This window comes from Cydia fagiglandana, chromosome 23 (assembly GCF_963556715.1).
Source record: "Cydia fagiglandana chromosome 23, ilCydFagi1.1, whole genome shotgun sequence".
In the NCBI taxonomy this organism is placed as follows: Eukaryota; Metazoa; Arthropoda; class Insecta; order Lepidoptera; family Tortricidae; genus Cydia; species Cydia fagiglandana.
Window position 1 is genome coordinate 11,446,888 of NC_085954.1, and position 21,855 is coordinate 11,468,742.

At 35.8% G+C, this 21,855-nt stretch overlaps 2 protein-coding genes and 1 long non-coding RNA gene across 4 annotated transcripts in view; 1 reads left to right on the forward strand and 2 right to left on the reverse strand.

Annotated features, from left to right (window-relative positions):
* Positions 1 to 21,855, reverse strand: part of LOC134675968 (uncharacterized) — a 512,277-nt gene that overhangs the window by 248,352 nt on the left and 242,070 nt on the right. The window lies entirely within an intron of this gene.
* Positions 1 to 21,855, forward strand: part of LOC134675844 (nephrin) — a 311,394-nt gene that overhangs the window by 6,735 nt on the left and 282,804 nt on the right. For both annotated transcript variants that reach the window (XM_063534144.1, XM_063534145.1), the window contains exon 2: positions 20,992 to 21,141. In XM_063534144.1, coding sequence (XP_063390214.1) covers positions 20,992 to 21,141 — 150 coding nt within the window. The remainder of the gene's footprint in view (positions 1 to 20,991; positions 21,142 to 21,855) is intronic.
* LOC134676027 (uncharacterized) lies at positions 1,946 to 5,713 on the reverse strand. The gene is made up of 3 exons (XM_063534341.1): positions 5,448 to 5,713; positions 3,913 to 4,816; positions 1,946 to 2,101 (listed from the first exon to the last, which is right to left on the reverse strand). Exons 1-2 carry the CDS (start codon positions 5,503 to 5,505, stop codon positions 3,918 to 3,920), a joined length of 957 nt encoding a protein of 318 aa, XP_063390411.1. The 5' UTR covers positions 5,506 to 5,713; the 3' UTR covers positions 1,946 to 2,101; positions 3,913 to 3,917.

The window sequence follows — 21,855 nt, forward strand, 5'->3', positions numbered from 1 at the left end:
GTCTAATTCCAAAATCCAATCCCAAAACCCCCTTTCCGATCCGGCGGACCCCCAAAAGTGTTCGCGAGCCAAGGAATTGACGTTAATGAGAAATTTTATTGGCGCCTCTGCCATTGACAGACGGGAGTCATTTAATACCGAACATGGCGGTTATTTTGGCGAAAATTAATTTCGCGCAAATTGGCCCATTGTGCGGGGAGCGGCTGATTTTTCGGTCGCGAGCAAATAGTCGGTGGATAGAATATAGAGGGGCCCACAGATTACCAGTTCGTCGGACGATATCAGCCTGTCAGTTGTTCGGAACTGTCACCTTTTGGAATTAACTGACAGGCTGATATCATCCGGCGAACTGATAATGTGGGCCCCTTTAGACTAAGATAGGCAAGATAAGTGTGCGACAATTATGACAGCACAAGCAGTGAAAGTGTTATTTTATACGTCATAATTTCATAGAAGTTTCACGGTTAGAATAATACACGGTGTGTGCTGTCATAATCGTAGTAGACTTACCTTGGTCTAACTATATTCATTATTTACAAATATAAATATTAGAATGTAGAAGCTGAAAAAAGAACACTAAAACTTGATATTTTCGGGCATTCATATTTAATTGATTGATCAAAGGAACTTACCTGTAAGTGACCTTCGATCAAAATTATATGAAGTTGACGCCTCCTCTGTATAACTATGTAGTCATGTTTATGACGAGCCATACGACACGATAGTTTAAAGCACGAAGTGTGGAAATTTTAAACTATCCTCTGGTATCCCTGTTTACAGCTAGCAACACCGCGTGCCTATGTCCGCCATTATAGTTCAAAGTAGGTACTGAAATAATTAAAATTAGGCAAGCATTTTGGGAGGGATAAAGAGCAACTAAAAAAGGGGTAGGGTCTGGACAGAGGAGGCGTCAACTTCATATAATTTTGATCGAAGGTCACTTACAGGTAAGTTCCTTTGATCAATCAATTATATTCATTGACGCCTCCTCTGTATAACTATGTAGATGTTTAAAGACATGGTTGCTTTATTTTAATTATTTATTGATAACGGTCACATATGATCATATGCATTTCTAAAAAGTGAGTTAAATAATCAATTACAAACTGCTTAAAATGCTGGTTGAATAAACATTTTCATCTATTAAAGGTCTATTATAAAAATCAGCAAAACACCTAGATGATTCTGTCCACCCAGCTGTTTTTAAAATATATTCGATATTCACCCCATTCCTATATGCGTGGCTGGTCGACGCATGTCTTGTGCTATGAGCACTAAATATAGATATATCTATACCGGCTTCAGATAAAATATCTTTAACCCACCTTGCCAACGTTTGAGTTGAAGCTGGTGTGTGGGGTTTCCTAACTGTCAGAAATAATTGATCAGATTTTCTTAATGATTTCGTGACATCAATATAGTCTTTTAAAGCTGTAGCTGGACAAATGCTCAAATTCTCTTTATAATATGGAATTATAAGCAATGGCTGCAGCTTATTCCTTCCTGAAGTTTTAATTTTGTCGGTAATTTTAATTTTTATATTTTCATCTGCGATATTTATATTACTTAACTTTATGAGCGACATAGTTTGTAGTCTATGAGCAGTAACTAGAGTTAATAGAATTATTAACTTCTTAGACAAATTATGTAACGTGAGGTTTGTATTAGGATATAAGTTTGACACATAATTTAAAACTAAAACTGGGTTCCAGGTTTCATTATACTTTGGATTGTTTGGTCTCATTTTATAAATGCCGGTAAAAAATCTTTTAATATCTTTATGTGTACCTAAATCACTATCCATAAGCAGTGACAAAGCTGATCTAATAGAGTTAAGAGTTCCATAGGCAGAACCATTGTTAAATTTTTGGGTCAGAAAACTAAGAATATTTGGAACTGACATTATAAAAGGGTCAATTGCTTGAATACTACAATATTCCCACCATTGTTTTAAACATGAATTATATTGGTTTATTGTATTATCTGATAATGAATTTAAAATTATATTGATACTTTCACAGGTTAATCCTTTTCTTAAGTAGACTTTGCTGATAATACTGCGGCAATCAGTGTAAGGTTCTGGTGTAGTGGATGGTGGTCCCTGAAAGGAGATGATAACAATGACCTATTTGGGTAAAATTTCAATATGGGTGACTTTTTTAAAGACATAAATATAGGAAACCAAGCTTGAGACGGCCACAAGGGAACTACCACTATTCCTTCTGCTTTATCGATTTCAATCTTTTTTAAACATTTTAAAATGAGAGAAAATGGTGGGAAAGCATAAAATTTTAAATTTGTCCATGAAACTGTAAAAGCGTCTACTGCCCAGCAATTAGGTTCGATATGCCAAGAAATAAACCTTTTACATTTAGCATTTTCTCTTGATGCAAATAAATCAATTGCTGGGCATCCAAATTTTAATTTGATTTTGTTAAATGCGTCATTGCATAGCTGCCATTCAGTTTGTTCGTTAGTATTTCTCGACTCTCTATCTGCTATGTAATTATCTTTAGAAGCTATATAAGAAGCAAATATATATAATTTTCTTAATTCACAAAATTTCCATATTTGACGGGTAAGATCATTTAAATGTTTGTGCTGAATCCCTCCATATCGATTAATGTATGATATTGCAGTTGTGTTGTCACAACGCAATAAAATTTCACAATTTCTTAGATCTTTAGCAAAGCACTGTAGGCCAAAATATATAGCTTTTAATTCTAAATAATTTATGTGTGATTTCCTATCCTCTCTATTCCAAAAACCGTGTAACCTTTTAGAACCACATACAATACCCCAACCAGTTCGAGAAGAGTCTGTGAATATCTCAATTTTGTGAATACCTTCTCTAATAGGATTACTAGCCAAACAGACATGTTTTTTCCACCATTTTAAATCCTCTTTTACTTCATAAGTAAGTACCATTTTAGCCTCAAAATTATTGTCATTCTTTGTAAGATTAAGAAATTTATGGCGTTCCAATCGTTTTGTATACATTAGGCCATATGGAACAGCAGGGCAAATCGATATTAAAATACCAATTAGCGATGCAAAAGATCTTATAGTAGTATGTTTGAGACGGATGAATGATTTTATTTTATTATATATGTTGGTGCGTTTTTCGTTTGGTAATGATACGCAATACTTAGAACAATCTAAAACAAAACCTAAAAATTTACATTGCTTTGAGGGATGTATGTTACTTTTTTCTTTATTTATTATAAAACCCAATGATTCTATTAAGTTTTGGCTGGTTAAAATATTATGAGAGCATTCAATCTGTGAGTTCCCAATAAATAAAAAGTCATCCAAATAATTGACTGAAAGTAGACCTTGTTCCCTGAGGTAAGTTGTTATAGGTTTTATCAACTTGGTGAAGACATAAGGAGCAGAGGAGAGACCAAATGGAAGTACCTGAAATTCGTACATATTGTTGTCAAAAAGAAATCTTAAATATTTTTTGGAATTTGTGTGAATTCTTAAACAGAAGTAAGCATCCTGAAGATCCAGGGAGGCAAGGTAAGACTCCCTGTTGATTAATTTAATGGCAGTTCTAATATCTTCCATTTTGAAGTGTTGTGTAAGTACATGTTTATTAAAGGATTTTAGATTTAAGATAAATCGAGCTGTTCCATCTGGCTTTGGGACAAAAAATATTTTTGATAAATATTGATTATTTACAGGTTTACAGTACTTTACTGCCCCTATTTTCAATAATTTATTTAATGAGTCATGAATTATTTGTTTCTCTGTAGAAGTGAACTTTTCATTTTTTGGTATATGTTTCTGGTTAGGTGTTGATATTAAAGGTATTTCGTAACCTTTAAGAACCCATTCGAGGACTGTTTTGTTTTTAATAAATTTGGACCACTTGTCAAAGAAATATGTTAGTCGACCAGCCACACATACCTCGGCTATTTCTTGTGGTCTCGGCGATGAAGGTGGTGACGTCTGCCTCGAACTGGACGACGAGGTGACCACTGTCGTTGGGTTCTCCGGGGTTGACCGACTGCTGCTGCTGCTGCTGCTGCTGTGTTCCGGTAGTAATTTCTTTGATACATTCTTATTTTGCTTAGGTAATTTTTTCTTGGCCCGCCCTGCATTTGATTGTTGGTGGAGGACGGGCTCCAAAAGTTTAAACCTTTATTCTGTTGAATATCCTTGACAGACTTTTCCATTTCTTTACTTTTCTTAATGATTTTATGTAAATCATTTCCGAAGAGGACAGTAGTGGTTTGCGTTTTTTCTAATGTTTCCTTGAGTGCCTTGTTTAAGCCCGGTAGAATAACTGCCTTTCTGGTTTCGGTTTCTAGGTAGTGGAGGTCAGCTAATAGTCTTATAGAGTCGCCTAGCATTTCCACATGTTCTTTATCATTTTTATTAATTAGCTCTTTTAACATTTTATTTAAGTTAGCAATAACTAACCCAATTTGGTTCTGTTTTTCGCACAGTTTTTGATCTCTGGTTTTAGCATTTTTGTTTAGTGTTATTTCAATTTCCTCATTTAATGTCGGGGCTTGAACGAAGCAGTTCTCTATTGAGGGAATTTTTTCTTCCAATTTCTTTTTGCCTTCTTTATCCAATCCTTTCTGTATTATATTTTGCCACAGTTCCGCTAATTTTGGGTTAATGGAAATTACATTCTTTTTTATATCTGGCTCTCCAATTAATTGCAAGATGTTCTCTTTATTTTCATCAGCTTGTTCATCATCAGATTCTTCAATAGGCAAAATACGCTTCCGTTTCTTCTTAGGTGGTTCTTCATCCTCATCACTCGAACTTATTATTCGATTTTTTCGATCTGTTCGAGGGGCTGTGGACATACAACTCTATGTACAAAAATAGTATTTATAATTACTGAACTATTTATTGAACACACTCCATTGGACCGGGATAAACTTCCTAAATACCATCTCGTGTACTCGCTCGGTAGTACCGCGAGAGTACGCCTTTTGTAATAATTATAAAAGGAAGTTACCAAAGCCATGTATCTCGTGTACTCGCACAGTAGTACCGCAAGATTACATTTTTGCTTTGTATTGTGACAACAAACAGCATGTAGTACAAATACATCTCGTGTACCCGCCCGTGGCACCGCGAGAATATTTTCTGCTGTTGTGTATAAACAAAGAATTATCCAAAATAGAGTACAATCAGTTATTTAATGTATCGTTATAGAGGCAAATCAAGTAGGCATCAATGTGTGCAAACATAAGTTTTGCTCGTGCATCCGCTCGTGATACCGCAAGCATACCTCGATACATGTGTTTAATGTATATAGCCATGCTTATAATAAGAATAAATCCCATATTTAACAACGAAAAAACGTTGCATAGGTATTATTTCAATGATGCGCAATTGTAATTCACCAACAACAACAATGGCGTCTCTGCCGGTCTGCTTACAGAAAACGATCAGTTTTCTTGATATTTAGGAATAAATACCTTCATCCGAATCGTAATCGAGGATATCCAACAACTTCTTCAATTTTCTTCTGTTCATTTTATGTTCTTACACTAGATATTTTAATTACTTTTTAAGACACTAGTCGTAATCGTATCGCACGAAAAAACATAATGGCGGACATAGGCACGCGGTGTTGCTAGCTGTAAACAGGGATACCAGAGGATAGTTTAAAATTTCCACACTTCGTGCTTTAAACTATCGTGTCGTATGGCTCGTCATAAACATGACTACATAGTTATACAGAGGAGGCGTCAATGAATATAATTGGCCATTATAATTTTAACGAATGTTTGTTAGCCAAAATACAGATTTATAGAGACCGTCTAAGATAACTTTGCATCGACCTGCATAGCACAAAGTGAGGGAGGACAATGATCCTTCAATATAATGATATAGGTACGTCATATTTAGTTAGCTTGGTCCGGCTCTAGCCTTAAAGTTTTCTTTTAAACTATGAAAGCTGACCAAAAAAGTAACTTGATTAATATTTATCATTTTTTTTTAAATAACAACTGCCATTTCTAATTAAACTGCCTTTAACTTGTGCCTTTTTAAGACGTAACAAAAAAGCTTATAAAAGCATTAGGTACCTATTTTAAAGTTAATAAGATCTTGAGAACAAATTGCGTCTATCAAGGAAAAGGGACGTAAGTGACTTTGGCACTTACGACCTGAATTGCTTTATTTGTATTGTGGTATGGTTGATAATGCTGTAACAGCCAGTTGGTCTTAAGGCCCGTTTTCGCTTGGAAACAAAATGGCCACGACGCTTACGTCCGGGAAAACGGAACAATTAATGTGGAAAAATAACGTGACGCCATCAATTAGAGACAGACACTGGGGTTACTACAGAAACTCGCAGAATTCCCGAAAACACTCGCAGAAAGGAATTACAAGATAATTGGATTTATTTTATCCCAGAGCTAGTGATGAGCTTGTATTAGTAAGTGCGCATTAGGTCAGTATTTGCAAAGACAGCAAAGAGAATATCCCTCAAAATCTGAGGGTAGGTACCTGGAATTTCTAGTAAATACCTTAGAGATTGTTTCAAAAGTGATTGGTTTGTTCTGACAGTGTGTAAAAGATAAGGAGACAAGGCACGGTCACAAACAAGTATTCAGCTCTTTAAATGGCGACACACAGCTGTCAATTGTTTTAGCCCTAGAATCATCCTTACGCAATTGTTTTGTGCTTTAAAAACGGTATCTCTGATGGTTAAATTACCCCAATAGATAACGCCATAGCGTAAGGTAGAACCAACGCAACCGTGGTATGAAATGCTTATTCATCAATAGGCTCTGGAAGTCCATTTCGTGGACTTTATTCTTACTACGTTTTTTTTTACTTGTAATTTGTCTCGTTTATGTTTTTGAACAAAAATATTTCCATTTCTATTATCGAGTTGATTGTAATATTTCTTTTTTTTTCTACTTTTCGTAACTACATGGTAACGCATAGATCCGTCATCGTATTTTCGCCGGAGAGACCAACATTAATACAGGAATTAGGGTAAAGGCATGATAAATAGTACCCTGGAATCTGTAGCTCTATGATCGAGTGGTGCGTTTGACATCGTATCCGATACATCGAGCCGGAAAAGTTGTAAAGGACATTTGTCAATACGGCGTATGTGCTCTTTTGGTAGAAGTTGGGGGTAGGATTGGCATTATTGCCTTTTTGTTACAAATTAGGTTAGTATCATTCCATGTTGACCTTAATAACTTGCTACTATTGAGGTTAAAAAATGAGGCCTATATGCCAATTTGTTTGTTTTTTGTAGCCAGTAGTTAGGAAAATTCAACTAAATTAAAAACAGATTTAAGCACATCTGATGCCTCAGCGTTGCCAATTCACACGAAGTTGCCTAAACCCCTCTTAAATTTAAAGTTTGTCTAAATATAAATTATAATAATCAACCATTATAAAATTTTTCCTCTTTCTAACACACACAAATTTAAAATTGATATTAGAGGACAAATAAATCAAATAATTATCAATGGCTTGTTAGTGTTGACATACTTTTCTAATTTTCCATTAAATCAATTAATATATAAAATCTTCAAGATACACGCGACCTGTAATGATATATTAAATACACAACGAATGCCGCAAAAATATCTGACAGGATCTTATTTGTAGAGCCATAAGAGCGCGTCACATATTTTTGCGGCCTTCGAATGGTAACATATTGTTGCAGGTGACTGCACAATGTCTTTTCGTACACTTAAAAGTCAAAAGGTCTATACCCTCGTTTTACATTAGATGGCTTTTACGCTTAAATTACCCGTCACTTATTAAACATTTCAAATACTTTCTTGACTAAAGCTTGAGAGAAACGCTTTGTAAATATAAATAGTGTAATTATAGAAGTAATTTGAAAAAGTGTAAATATTTAATAAGAAAAACTACAAGAACATGATTTAAAAATACTGATATTTATATTTGTATTATATTGAACAATTTTTACAAAGCTACATCCATTGAGAAATTCTAAAATCACTGTAATAAAATTGGATTGGATATGAGACCCTTAACTTCAAACTTGGGTAAATCCATCTGTCAGATTGTGAGATTTTATAATTAAGAAAAGGTAATAGGGGTAGATATTTGCTGAGAGGGTCGAATGGATATAACCGAGTTTGAAGTTAAGCGACATGACATATCAGTATTGAGACTCCACAGTCAAACAAAATGTAGTTTTGTGGAGCATTGTCCGTAACAAATAAGTAGTAAATTCTTGTATACTTAATAAATCAAATAAATAATACTGACATTGACAGCATTTAACACTTAAGTATAGGCCAATCAAATTACATCCAAAAATAGAGTTTATAGATATTAATTACTAGCAAGCTGCAATTCGTTTTAATATGTACTTTCATTTGGTCCTAATGCGTGTAATCCGAGTTTGCTCCATCTGGGAACTAATTCTTCGATATAATCTAATTTGATTTGCCTGTCAGTTAATGTTAAATTTTATTTTTAATTGTCTAACTACTTATACAATTAAAAGTAACGGAAGTCGCTCGTTAGTAAGGTGTTAAAATGTGCTTATGCCATAACTGTTTCCTTTTTACACAGAATGGCACAAATGCATTAAATGGACGCAAATGTTTCTAATTGACAAGTACTTGAAAAGATGAACACTAACCAAGTGTCTCTTCAAAACACTTAGGTCTTGTGGCAGTTTCGCTTTGAATTTCAACCTTAAATCGTACCAACAAGATTGAGATTTGAAGAAAATTTTCAGTCGAAGTTAAAAAGATTTTTATTGCCACGTCTGACACAAAGAAAAATTGCACTTGCATTTATTAAAAGGCAGAGAAGTGTTTGTTTGAACTCGCCCTATTATTAATGCGAAAATAACAGTTTGTATTTTCCTCACATATGGTGTGAAAAAAATTGTGTTTAACTCGGTAACAATATTGCTTAGCTCTCGTTAAGTCTCGTATTTTGAAACCCTCGCTACGCTCGTGTATAATTCAATTTTGTATTATTTTGCCTACTCTACCAAAAGACGTAAGTACCACCAAGTACTACCAAGAGGCACTTAGCGTACAGTCACCCGCAATAATAAGTTACACAACGAAGGCTGCAAAAATATCTGACACGATCTTATTTTTACAGCCATAAGGGGCTGTCCATAAATTACGTCATCGATTTTTGACGATTTTTGACCCCCCCCCTATAATCATCCAAAAATCATGCTTCAAATGACCCCATTTCCTCCTACTTCATGCTACCGTCATCCGATGCCCAGACCCCCCCCTAAATTGAAATGACGTAATTTACGAATAGCCCCTAAGAGGTTGTCACATATTTTTGCGGCCTTCGAAGAGTGACATATTATTGCAGTAGGTACCTGTAAATAGTTTAATTGTAAATAAATCAATCGTTATATACCATTGAAGTACCGTAAATAATTTATATGTTCGTAAAAACGTATTTTACGAACCGCGGCCCTGTTTCCGTCTTACTCCAATCAATAAAGACAATAAACCCAACTCGATCCCGTCAGATGCGTTTTAAATCAGTGCGCGTGGAATCACCCCGGCAGGGGTCGTAAACCCGTTAGGGATCCTTCGTCAATTTTTGATCGTGACAATTTATGGCTTGTCGCTTGAGCAACGTTAGCTGGAAATAAATAATAGTTAGAGCGTTTTCAATATTGAATGATGAAATGTCGGACGACGTTTGGAGAAAAACAGCTGCTAGAAAATGCCATATGGCATCATCATCATCATCATCATCTCAGCCTATATACATCCCACTGCTGGGCACAGGCCTCCTCTCATGCGCGAGAGGGCTTGGGCTATAGTCCCCACGCTAGCCCAATGCGGATTGGGGACTTCACATACACCTTTGAATTTCTTCGCAGATGCATGCAGGTTTCCTCACAATGTTTTCCTTCACCGAAAAGCTAGTGGTAAATATCAAATGATATTTCGTACATAAGTTCCGAAAAACTCATTGGTACGAGCCAGGATTTGTACCCGCATATATGGCATAAAGTCCTTTTATTACAAGCTTTTTATTAACTTGCAATACCTTATGTCTCTGTATGTATATGAAACTATCGGCGCGATTCGGGAAATGAATTATAGATTCACTAGATATGAAATAGAATATAATATTCATATTCATTTCCCGAATCGCACCGTATGTTTGCACGGATCAAATCTTGCAAGATTAGTTAAATTTGACCCACTTCTCGACTTCCAATGAAGCTGAATATTTGCATAAATATGTAAGTCGGGTGACAATGCAATATTATGGTAGGTACCTACCACGGAGGTGATCTGATGATAGAGACAGAAGGCCATAGGAACTCTGTTTCGTTGTTTGTTTTAGAACGAAACCAAATTGTGTTTGGGTTTTTTAGAATTGTTTCGATGAGTATTAGTTGCACGTGGAAAGAAAAGTACAGACAGCGATAAAAGCGTGTAACAAAAATTTTATTATTGCCAAAATTTATTTTTGCATTAACATTGCGACGTCATGAGACACTTTTCTATTTCTATCTCTATTGATTTAATTTATAGGTATAGTCCGACAAGAAATTGTAGATAATTATTGAGGGCGCCATTTCCTACGTAATTGTAAAATTCTTGACGAATAATTCTTAAACATGGCAACAATTTAGTATGGAAATTGTTTAGTTCCATTTTATTTTATTTCTACTATTTTATGTGTCACTATAACGTCTGTTAGTTGCATAGCTTATTTCTCAAACTTAAAATATCTTTAAGAAATATATATGTGACATTCCACGGAAAAAAGGTACCTTATGGCGACTGGCGCTTACGTCGCATAGCGTCGCAATAATATTGGAGCGGCGTTAATCATAGCGTAAGCGCCAACCGCCATAAGGTACCGTTACCCGTGGCAAAAAGAATAGATAGTATAGAGGGATCCTGTCATTGTAAACTTTGTAGTCACAGTAAATTTACTGCCATCTATCGACACACGATTAAAACTCAACATGAAAACGAATAAAATTATCCAAAAAATGTACATATAAAGATAAATGATTTTATTATTTTTATATCATTTTGATCCATGATCATTCACTGATATCTATGTGTTAAAATTGTTAAATATGAAATGGTCACGCCATCTAGCCGAGCATAGGCTAAAGGTGTGTGCGGCATCTATCCGAGAATGACTTTTTCTTGAATTCCGGGGCACGTTTTTCCTTAGATTTTATTCGTCTTATACGAAGTTACATATGTCTTTGCCCGTGGGATGTCACATATATGCCACTGTCATCGTCTCTGCACTGTGACTGTGAGATGAAATGACAACAAAGACAAGACGTGCCATCATATGGGGCTTTGGAGGCTCAGGAAATAATTCGCTTGCTCTGTGAGATTTATTTCCTTCACATGTTCGTGTTTTCTGGAATTTCATAAAAATGTCACATTCAAAAGTGAATATACGTACAATTATATTTTTAAGACTGTTTTTACGCTGTTTTTGTATTATTTTTCTTAATTAACTAAATTATGTTACATTTTTAAGACCTAACAATTAACAACACTTATGTCTTTTAAGACAGCAGCATTTTTATTTCGGATTTTATAATAAGTAAATTTATTTCAAATATATGTTTAGAACCTCTGACATTTGTGGTAGTTTAGTCAATTGGGCAGGTGAATTGCAAACTTTACTGAATAGGTTTTTTACAAATGTGTTTATAGCTTTGAGCTGTAAATTATACCTAATATTGTATAATTACAAATATTATTTTAGTTAAATAATAACTCCTAATAATAAAATAAGTCAAATTTCACTTTAAATTGTAAGTTTAGCCACTAACGTGGGAAAATTTATTAATATTTTTTTCGTCTTAGTTTACGAGTATGATTTGTAATTTGAGTACCTACTTTCTATATCATTGATTTACCTTTCAACATACTCGTATATTATAAAGCTAGAGATAGAGCGAGAAAATCTGCAACGATTTTGATAGCCCACGCAATGCAAGTATACATCATAATTTCTTAGAAGTTTGACGTTTAAAATAACACTTGCATTGATTGGGCTATCAAAATCGCTGCAGACGTTTCTTGGTCTAACTCTAAATATATTTCTGATGTTCAAATAAACCCAATCCTTTTTACATTCCAAACTAAATGAAAACCTTTACAAAAACCGTAATAAGTACCAACACAACCCAACGAAACCACAAAAAGCACTGGCCACTGATAAAATTCCCTCTAACGTTCGAAATTTAAAAGTAATAATCCTGGCATTACAACCGCTTACCGATTATTCGCCTTTTATATCCAGTATACGTTGAACTTTGAATACGCATACTAGATAAAGATCTCGAGGCATGCCTAATACTGGTTATTTTCATGAGGCGATGGCTCGCTTATGTTAAAGTAAGGGAATAGTAATAATAATCCTGGATCTCGTTTTTGTATCGACACTTTCTCAGTAGCTTTTCAACATTTAAAAATGAACTTTATTTTGCTAATGAAAAGGTGGAATTTTGATATTAGATCGTTAAAGTATGCGTGAGATGTGACTTCTCGAGTCATTTTAAATTAAACTTTATTTTGTTAATAATATGGTTGAATTTTGTAAAAGGGTTAGGTTAAGTTGTGTGAGTGAGATGTAATATCTGGTCTTGTAATAATTATTGTCAAGTGTATAATAGGTGTACACTTGTACAGTTGGACTCGAAATATTCGTCGATGCATGCATTGATTTAAATATTTATATGTGGCATTTTGTTTCTGAGTATTTACGTGGCTTAACTTATGATCTATCAAAAAGACTTTTCAAACAAACTAATTCATATGAAGACGATTTCGTCGATACTTGCAATGATTTATAATTTCCTAAAATAAGACATTAGTTTTAGGAAATTATGAAAAATTATTTAAAAAGTACAGGCTGTAAATTGTGATATACAGAGTGTTTGGTACATCGTTTGCAAAAACAAAAATGGCCATGGTTGTTTTTACTACTACGCAAGTAAATGAATTTACGAAAAACTGGCATAAAAGTGAAAAAAAAATGTGCGCCAAATTAAAAATTTCTAAGCCTAAGAAGATAGCAAATGAATCAACCTATCTGCCGTTTTAATTTGGCAAACGATGTAACAAACAAACTGTATGACACTTTTTTGGTTTTTGCCATATAAATACAAATGAATATTAAACTTATATACAAAAACAACATCAAAACATACCTACTTACATAAATTCAAACCTGTTCTCCCAAACCTCCTGTCCTAACTTCCTACAACTAACCGCGACAGCTAGCGAACGCCTTCAAAAGTAGCATTTGAACTGAAGTCCGTTTTTTTAGCATTAGAAAGAACTTCGCAGAAGTAAGCTTGTGGTTCCAAATCAGGCACTTTTAGTGGTAATATTTTGAAGTAAATTATATGTATTGACCATGCTACATTAGATAATTCAATAATTATTAACAATTAAAGAGCCTGATAAAAACTGCACGCTTGCTTCTGTGGAGTTCTCTCTAAAACTAAAAGACTAACTATAAAGGCAGTAATAGGATTACACTCCAGCTTTACCTATAATCTTCAAAAAGCAAAAGCTCGATCTTTAGCAAAAGCTAATTACCTATAACCTTCAAAAAGCAAAACCTCGAACCTTAGCAAAAGAAAACAGAGAAAAATAAATTGCTAACATCATTTGTTAAAGCTCAAGACCCATCTCGTAGACAACACATTTTAAAATAACGTGCTACCAATATACAAAAAGAATGAAAGCTCTGCAACCAATATTTACATTTCAAATATTTTATCCTTAGTACATTTAGAATACAGTTTATTTTTCTCTGTATCCCCTTTCCAACTTTTTGTATCAACAGATAAAATGTAAACAACTGCAGAGCATACTTGTGAAAACGTCTACCAGTTGCAGAAAAATGGTCTCGATACGAAAAGGAACCTTAATGCATTGCTATAAAGTTAAATTTCATATTTTTAAAATGTGGTGAGGTGCCTTTTCCTAAACAATAACACAAATAGTCCAATAAGAGAGAAGAGTCTAGTTTATTTTGCGATATATGTGTGAGACAGACGGATAAAGTAGTACTATAAAGGCCCATTTACATGGTGCGAGAACTCGCATGTGTTTCATTACATTGCGGTATATGATTGGTCGGCTGAATTGGATGTAACGCGGGTTTGCAATCCGGATCCGAAATGTATGCAATTATCCGGATCTGGATCTGTCGCTGTGCGCGCTGTCTAAATCAGCCCTCTAAGGGCTTAAACCTTTTTGGTACGGAACCTTAAAAAGATTGCTTAGTCCAAATATTCAGACGCAAAAGTTGTTTTTCGCAATTTTAATATTTTTATTTCTTTGAAAATTAAGCTTTTTTGCAAATTAAAGTAATAAGAGCAGAGTTTAATCCAAATGGTATTTTAAATTCTCTAAGAAAACGTTTGCTTGTTAATTTGGAAATATAAACGTTATATTTCTTTAAGTGCTCTGCAAACTACTTTTAATGTGCCTACTTAGTTGTAAAAGCCATCTGGTTGGTAGATCAGTTACTATTTTTATTACAATTTTGTTAACAACTTCTTTAGTAAGATTGTATCAATATCTACTTAGGGGTCATCCATTAACTACGTCACACCAATTTCTAGGTTTTTTGACCCCTCCCCCCTTGTCACACTTGGTCACATTTGGCAAACCCCTCCCCCCCCTAGTGTGACGTCACATTTTTTCTACGAAATCGCCAAATCGAATTAAGTAAGTACCTAAGTATTATTAATATTTTATCAAAATATTTTTGACGCTATAAATATTAGTAATTTTATAACCCAAAACTGCTTAGGAAAGAAAATTAAACGATTAAAAACTATTTTCGTTTTAAAACTTGTTATTTAAATGTACAGCGAACTAAATAATTTAAATAAATTTTCGGTTACTGATGAAGTTAAAGTGACGTCATAAAGTTTGTGTCTCCCCCCTCCCCCATGTCACAATATGTCACATTTTCTTGACCCCCTCCCTCCCCCTAAACGTGTGACGTAATTAATGTATGACCCCTTATTTATGTATGAAGACATTACTTACAGTACACAATGTTATTATAATAGACTCTAATCCTCAGTGCTAACCCTAAAGTATCATTCTATGGAACTTGCTATAACTATGTAAACAAAAGTCACTAGTAAATTCATCATTCATAGACAATTTCAATATGGCGGTTTGTTTACATACCTACTCGTAGTTAGCAAGTTCCGTAGAATGACATATGCCCGATAAGATTTAAATAAAAACCGGGCAAGTGCGAGTCGGACTCGCGCACGAAGGGTTCCGTACCACCATGCAAAAAAAAACAAAAAAAAAGCAAAAAAAAAGCGGTCACCCATCCAAGTACTGACCACTCCCGACGTTGCTTAACTTTAGTCAGAAATCACGTTTGTTGTATGAGAGCCCCATTTAAATCTTTATTTTATTCTGTTTTTAGTATTTGTTGTTATAGCGGCAACAGAAATACATTATCTGTGAAAATTTCAACTGTCCAGCTATCACGGTTCGTGAGACGTTCGCCTGGTGACAGACGGACGGACGGACGGACAGCGAAGTCTTAGTAATCGGGTCCCGTTTTACCCTTTGGGTACGGAACCCTAAAAATCATTGAATTTAAACTGTTGTGAGACATACTGTTAGTGCTTGAGAAAGGAGACCTAGGCTCTCCGAAACATGTCGCGCGAGTGACTAAAAACAAGTGACTCTAAACCATACTTTTCAAGATTTAAATCGTTCCAAATTATTTGAGGAGGACAAATCTTAATATTTATACCTCAACTGACTGTACTAGGCCAGGTGCATCATCCTAATGACCGGTTTCTAGTTACTATCTACCGGTTATCGGTTTTTTCTCGACCGGTTTTTGTCGAGGAAATGGGACGGGAATGGGAGGGATGTGATCGAATGAAATATAGCTTGGACACTTCGTTAGGATGAGGAAGTTTATTTTTTATTAAAGTCACGTGGCAAATAATAAGAATAGTTATTAGAATTGATTATAGCATAACGTGTATAGGTTTTTTGTGATATTATAGAATAACTTTATTTCTAAATAAAATATAATAGGTAGGTACTCTCATGGACAAATTTAGTTTAATTATTTAACCTATTTTTGAGTTCCTCTAAATTTGTTTATGTATGAGTAGGTATATTTGAATTACTGTATTACGAATGTGCAGGAAGTCAAAACGTAGGTAAGGTATTCAAGGATTGTTGAAATTCGTTATTTTATAGTTTGCTTGTCGTCAACTAATGCTGTAAAAAAAGTATATTCAAATATTCGGACTTTCCAAATCGTTTAATTTTCATTTGTTGTCAGTTATAAACTTACTACTTCATTCGATAGCGTGACGAGCGTTCGCGTTTGCGTTAAATATTTTTGTATGGGATTTTGAACAGCGCACCAAGCGGTACATTGGAAACTCAAAATCCCATACAAAATGACGTCACGCTATCGAATGAAATTTACACTATGGTTACAGAACTTTATATTCGGTAAAAACAAGTTTTTCACTGAAATAAACAAAACAATTCATTTAAAAAGAACGAAAAATACTTTTCCAAGCAAAAAATGTAAAACACAAACCAAAGCTGAATACTCGCAAAACAAGTGCTTTCGTGTACACTTTCACACTTACGCGACTCGTTGTTCCAATGTTACACGAGACAGAAGCTTCACCGGACCAGTCTGTAGCCTTACCACGAGTTCCGATTCGAACTTTAGGATACTTCAAATATATCGGTTAGATACGATACGGATTGGATATGTCAGTGTCAAATGCGACGTTTCTTTAAACAAAAACGTCACTTTTCACACTGACATATCTAATCCATATCGTATCTAGCCGTAATATTTGAGGTATCTTAAAGTTCGAATCGGTCAACTAGTCACTGACATATTCGCTAGCATGTGCGTGACTTACTTTCTGTGCATCTCGCGTATTGACATATTAGTGTGAGCGAGATGCTTCTTCGTCGCGTTATCCCGGCATTTCGCCACGGCTCATGAGAGCCTGGGGTCCGCTTGACAACTAGTGTGAGCGAGATGCATTGTGTAGAAAGTATGTTACACAGACGTTAGGTGTCAGGTCAGTGACAAGCTCATGGTAGACGTACAGATGATAAATTTTTCAAAATCTGCAGATTTTAAAATACTGCCTTAACGGATAGTCTGTAGGTACAAACCCTGCAAAGGATTTTTTTTTATTAAAGGGAAACAAACAGCGAATATTACACATATTAACGAATCAGAATTTTTGGGTTGAATTCATCGTAAAGATATATACTTCCCTAGCTTTTGAGCTAAAACAGGTACACAAATTTTATGGTGCGTTTAGACATATACTGGAATCAGTTATGTAACGCTGCCATACATGACCCAAAAATTTTTTATTAAGCTATGAGCTTCATCACATCTGATATTTGAGTAATTCTAAGCATTTCTAGCCTGGGGTGGGGGGGAGGGTGGGGTACAAAGACGGCCGCCACCCGTCATCTTTAAAAAAAATCTATTCTGATCCTGGTGGGTACTTGGGCAAGTTTGGTATCATTTTCGTATAAACCAAAGACGTAGAATTCATTGCTGATATTTGTTTTTTTCAGTTTCATAGTAATTTTACAAGAAAAACGTAAAAAGGTGAAAAATTTGGTTGGAGATTTTTGCTACGCGGAGCCGAAACTACAAAAGATAGAAAGTTGAAATTTGCACACTAGATTACATGTATAAAGTGTACAAGAGATAAGAAGCGATTTTGGGAAATTCAACCCCTAAGGGGGTTAAAAAGGGGATGAAAGTTTGTATGGGGTTCAAGTTTTATTTTAAGCTAGGAATTTGAAACTTCGTAAAACGATATATTATAAACATACAAGAAAACTAATTTCAGCGTTTTTGAAAATTCATCCCCTAAGGTGGTGAAAAAGGGGTTGAAAGTTTGTATGAATATCAAAAAATTTTTCGAACGCGGGACTTGAATCTTTGTATTTGGGGATATTATTAAAAGACAGGAAAAGTAATTTCAGCGTTTTGTAAAATTCATTCCCTAACAGGGTTAAAAAGAGGTTGAAAGTTTGAATCCATTACAAATCCGAGTAGACACACATTTCTTATTGCCTCCCAGGCTTGAAATGCTTAGAATTACTCAAGGAACATATATGATTAAGCTCATGGCTTAATAAAAATTTTTTGGGTCAACTTTATAACTGCCTCCGCTAATAGGTCTAAAGGCCTGTGCACACCGGCTGCGTGTGTGTGACGTGCACGTGCGCGTGCGGCGTTGTAGATACAGATCCTTATGAGAGAGATGGCACACCGCTTGCGTGACGTGTGCGTGTGCGGCTCCAATATTTTAGCGCACGCACACGCGCACGTCACGCACACGCAAGCCGGTGTGGCTCAGCCTTAAATCGTTAGTGATTACCTAGTGATTTAACATAGGTTAGTGATTTTTTTCTATCGATCGAAAACTATTTAATCAGGTTCCGAATTGATAAATGTACTTTATTATTCCTATTATTTCGCAATCGCATTATGATCTAAAAAAACCCTACATTTTTTTTTAAATTTTGTTTGTTGAACCCACTGCATCTTAAATGTAGATTTACTATCACACATTTATAAGATGACTTACGTTAGACAGGGCCGTGTCCGGGCCGGAGCTTCCGGCGCATCGTTTTCTATGGAAAGCATCACGTGATCGCCTGGCATGTCATAGAAAAGTAAGCCCCGGAAGCTCGGTCCCGGACACGGCCCGGTGTAACGTGAATCATCCTTAATCCTAGATCTCTAGGTCATCTAACACTGGTTTTTAAGGGGGGCTTAGGAACGCGCCAGACAGCCTAAGAGCCTCTTCCAGTCAACTCGGTTAGTCTCCATACAAGCTAATATGAGGGCTCTTGAGTGGGCGGCGGGTGAACGAACTCACACAAGGCGACATGCTAAAGTCATACTAAATACATGAACACTGTTTTACAAGCTTTTATTTTGCCCTGTTTGTATGTAAGTTTTAGGTTTTTTTTTTAGTTAGTTTGGGGCACATCTTGGAATATAAATTTGGCCCACTTCCCGTTCCTATGAACTGAAAATTTGCATACAGGTGGTGGTACTCTAATGCTCGACATGCTAATGCCCAATAGATGACACCCTATCACCTCTATTTAATTGACAATGAATTATGATTATGATTATGACATTGCAATATGATACCATCGTGCTGATCTGATGATGGAGAAATAATGAAACCAAATTGTGAACGGGTTTTTAGAATTGTCCAGATGAGTATTACTTGCCTGTGGAAAGAAAAGTACAGTCAATGATAAAATATTGTAGCATTTTTTTTTGTCTTTTGCAAACATTTTTCCATATTGACATTACACCACACCCTAAGATTTATTTGTAATAAACGTGCTATTATTTGAGGCCACGAACTTAGGAAGGTTCTAGCGGTCTTAAGGGAATAATCTGTCCCGTGTTAACTGCCAGTAAGAATGAAACAGGAAAATAATTTCTCTGAAGGCAGAAAATGCACAGTTTCTTTCGCCTCTTCGGAATAAAAAATTTAGTAAGAAGCGCAGCTTTGAAACCAAAGGTTGCGGGCTTGAAACCTGGCTCGTATCAATATAAACTTGATGGAACTTGTGTACCGGGCGTCGAAATATCGGGAGCTCGAAAACAATACAACAGTTAATCACGGTTCATATCCCAGTCGATATAAGTCTACCGTAAAATGTGCCTTGCTCTCCACTGGTTAATAATGATCCAACAGATTTTATATGAAAACTATACGAAAACAATATGAAGGAACCATCCAAAATAACTAGTGAGAGGTAGGTTAATAGCTTTAGGTACATCTTTTAGTATAAAATCAATCCTGCTTTTAAACTCCTCGTAATGGTATGACTAATGCACTTAATTTAAGTGCAATGGCATTTGATTCTTATCTTAACTATCGGTTCTTTTTAATTATCTACATGCAGAATTTTTACTTCTACAAAAGGATTAAATTAGTTCGTTCTCCTCAAATTATTTCGTTTTAACAGCAAATTTTAACTTTCGGCATTTTCAAAGATGATACTTAAAATATTCGTAATGGTTTAAGTATGTTTATGGTAAATTTTATTATCTTTCTTTCATCAAGTCACTAAATATTTAAGTACCTATGATTGGAATGTACGTAAAAAGCAAAAATAAAGAAGAAATTATAAATTCCTTGCCGGCGTCTATATTTCCGTGTTCTTATAACCCGGCAACCTTCAAATCAAGAGTGAACAGGCACCTTCTGGGCGAGCTCGCTCCATCGTAGGCCACGTCTACGCCTCGGCTAGTCTGTGGCCATGAGTAAGCCCATTCATAATAATAAAAAAAAAAAATTAGGATTAAAAATAAATATAGTTACTAAGGTATGCCAGCCGCTAATAGCAGGCCAATTCGAACGTATAGGAATTGGTCGCGTAGCCAAGATGCCGTTCGCTTACGCTCCATAGCGATCGAAACGCAACTGTCACTGTCGCACCAATATGGAAGAGTGATAGAGAGACATAATGCTTTTCGTTGTCGAAGCGATAGCGATTGTAACCTTGGCTAGGCCGGCTGGCATCAGAATGACATCTACTTGTTTGCATTCAGTTATCGTGCCTTTCGCTCGTATTTTTCCGTACACGTAGGTAATGGCGCAGGACAGAGGCACGCTAACTAAATAACATATCTAATTCAAATATCATTCTAGATAATGTCAGTGTACGTTCGAATTGGCCTATTAAGCTGTCGCTATTTCATCATCATCATCATGTCAGCCGAAAGACGTCCACTGCTGGATATAGGCCTCCCCCAGAAGCCGGAGATTCTTAGCACCCTTGACTTCGCTTGTGCCCTTATCGCTACCATAGCCAGAGCACCGAGTGTCGCCGGAAACTCGGGGCCGCGGTTTGGTTATGCTTTTCATACTGGGTCGCTATTTGTATATTTTCATTTGAATATATCCTAACCATATTTTCTTCTTTCCAGCGTTGGCGTGTGTAGCTGGCTTCCAGCAGCAGTACTTCAGGATAGTCCCCCGAAGCCTGCGGGTTCACGAGGGTTCAGAGGCCGTCCTGGAATGTGCTGTCGCTAACCTGGCCGGACAGGTGCAGTGGGCGAAAGATGGATTTGCACTTGGTAAGACTCCTTCAATTTTATGTTTATTTTCATACTCATCATCATGATCAGGCTATAGTAGTCCACTGCTGGATATAGCCCTCCCCTAGAGAGCGCCATAGCGCCCGGTCCTCAGCTTGCCGCATCCAGCATCTGCCTGCAGTCTTTCGCAGATCGTCATCCCACCTGGTTGGAGGGCGTCCTACACTACGTTTGCCGAGTCGCGGTCTCCACTCAAGAACACGTTTACCTCAGGGGTTGTCGGTCTTCGTGCGATATGGCCAGCCCACTGCCGTTTCAGCTTGCTAATTCTTTGAGCTATGTCGATAACTTTGGTTCTCTGTCGGATGCATTCGTTGCGAATCCGATCCTTCAGAGAAACTCCGAGCATAGCTCCATAGCTCGCTGAGCGACTTTGAACTGATTTTCATACTCAATTACTTCATTTTGAAGTTCATTTTGTTCATTTTCATTATTATTTTCCTTTAAGTCTTTACTTCATTTTCGGCCAGATTAGATATGCTTTAGGAGTATTTTGCGGATGAGCTTTTTCCGTATACGGAACGGTTTTGATTTTAACAGTTACACACTTGGTAAGACCCTTTCATTTTTATACTCATTTACTTCATTTTCGAGTTCATTTTGATTTTCTTGTTCTTTTCGTTTTCATTTTCATTGTGATTTTTATTTTCGGCTAGATATGCTTCACACCTATCTGTATAAAAACTAGACTTA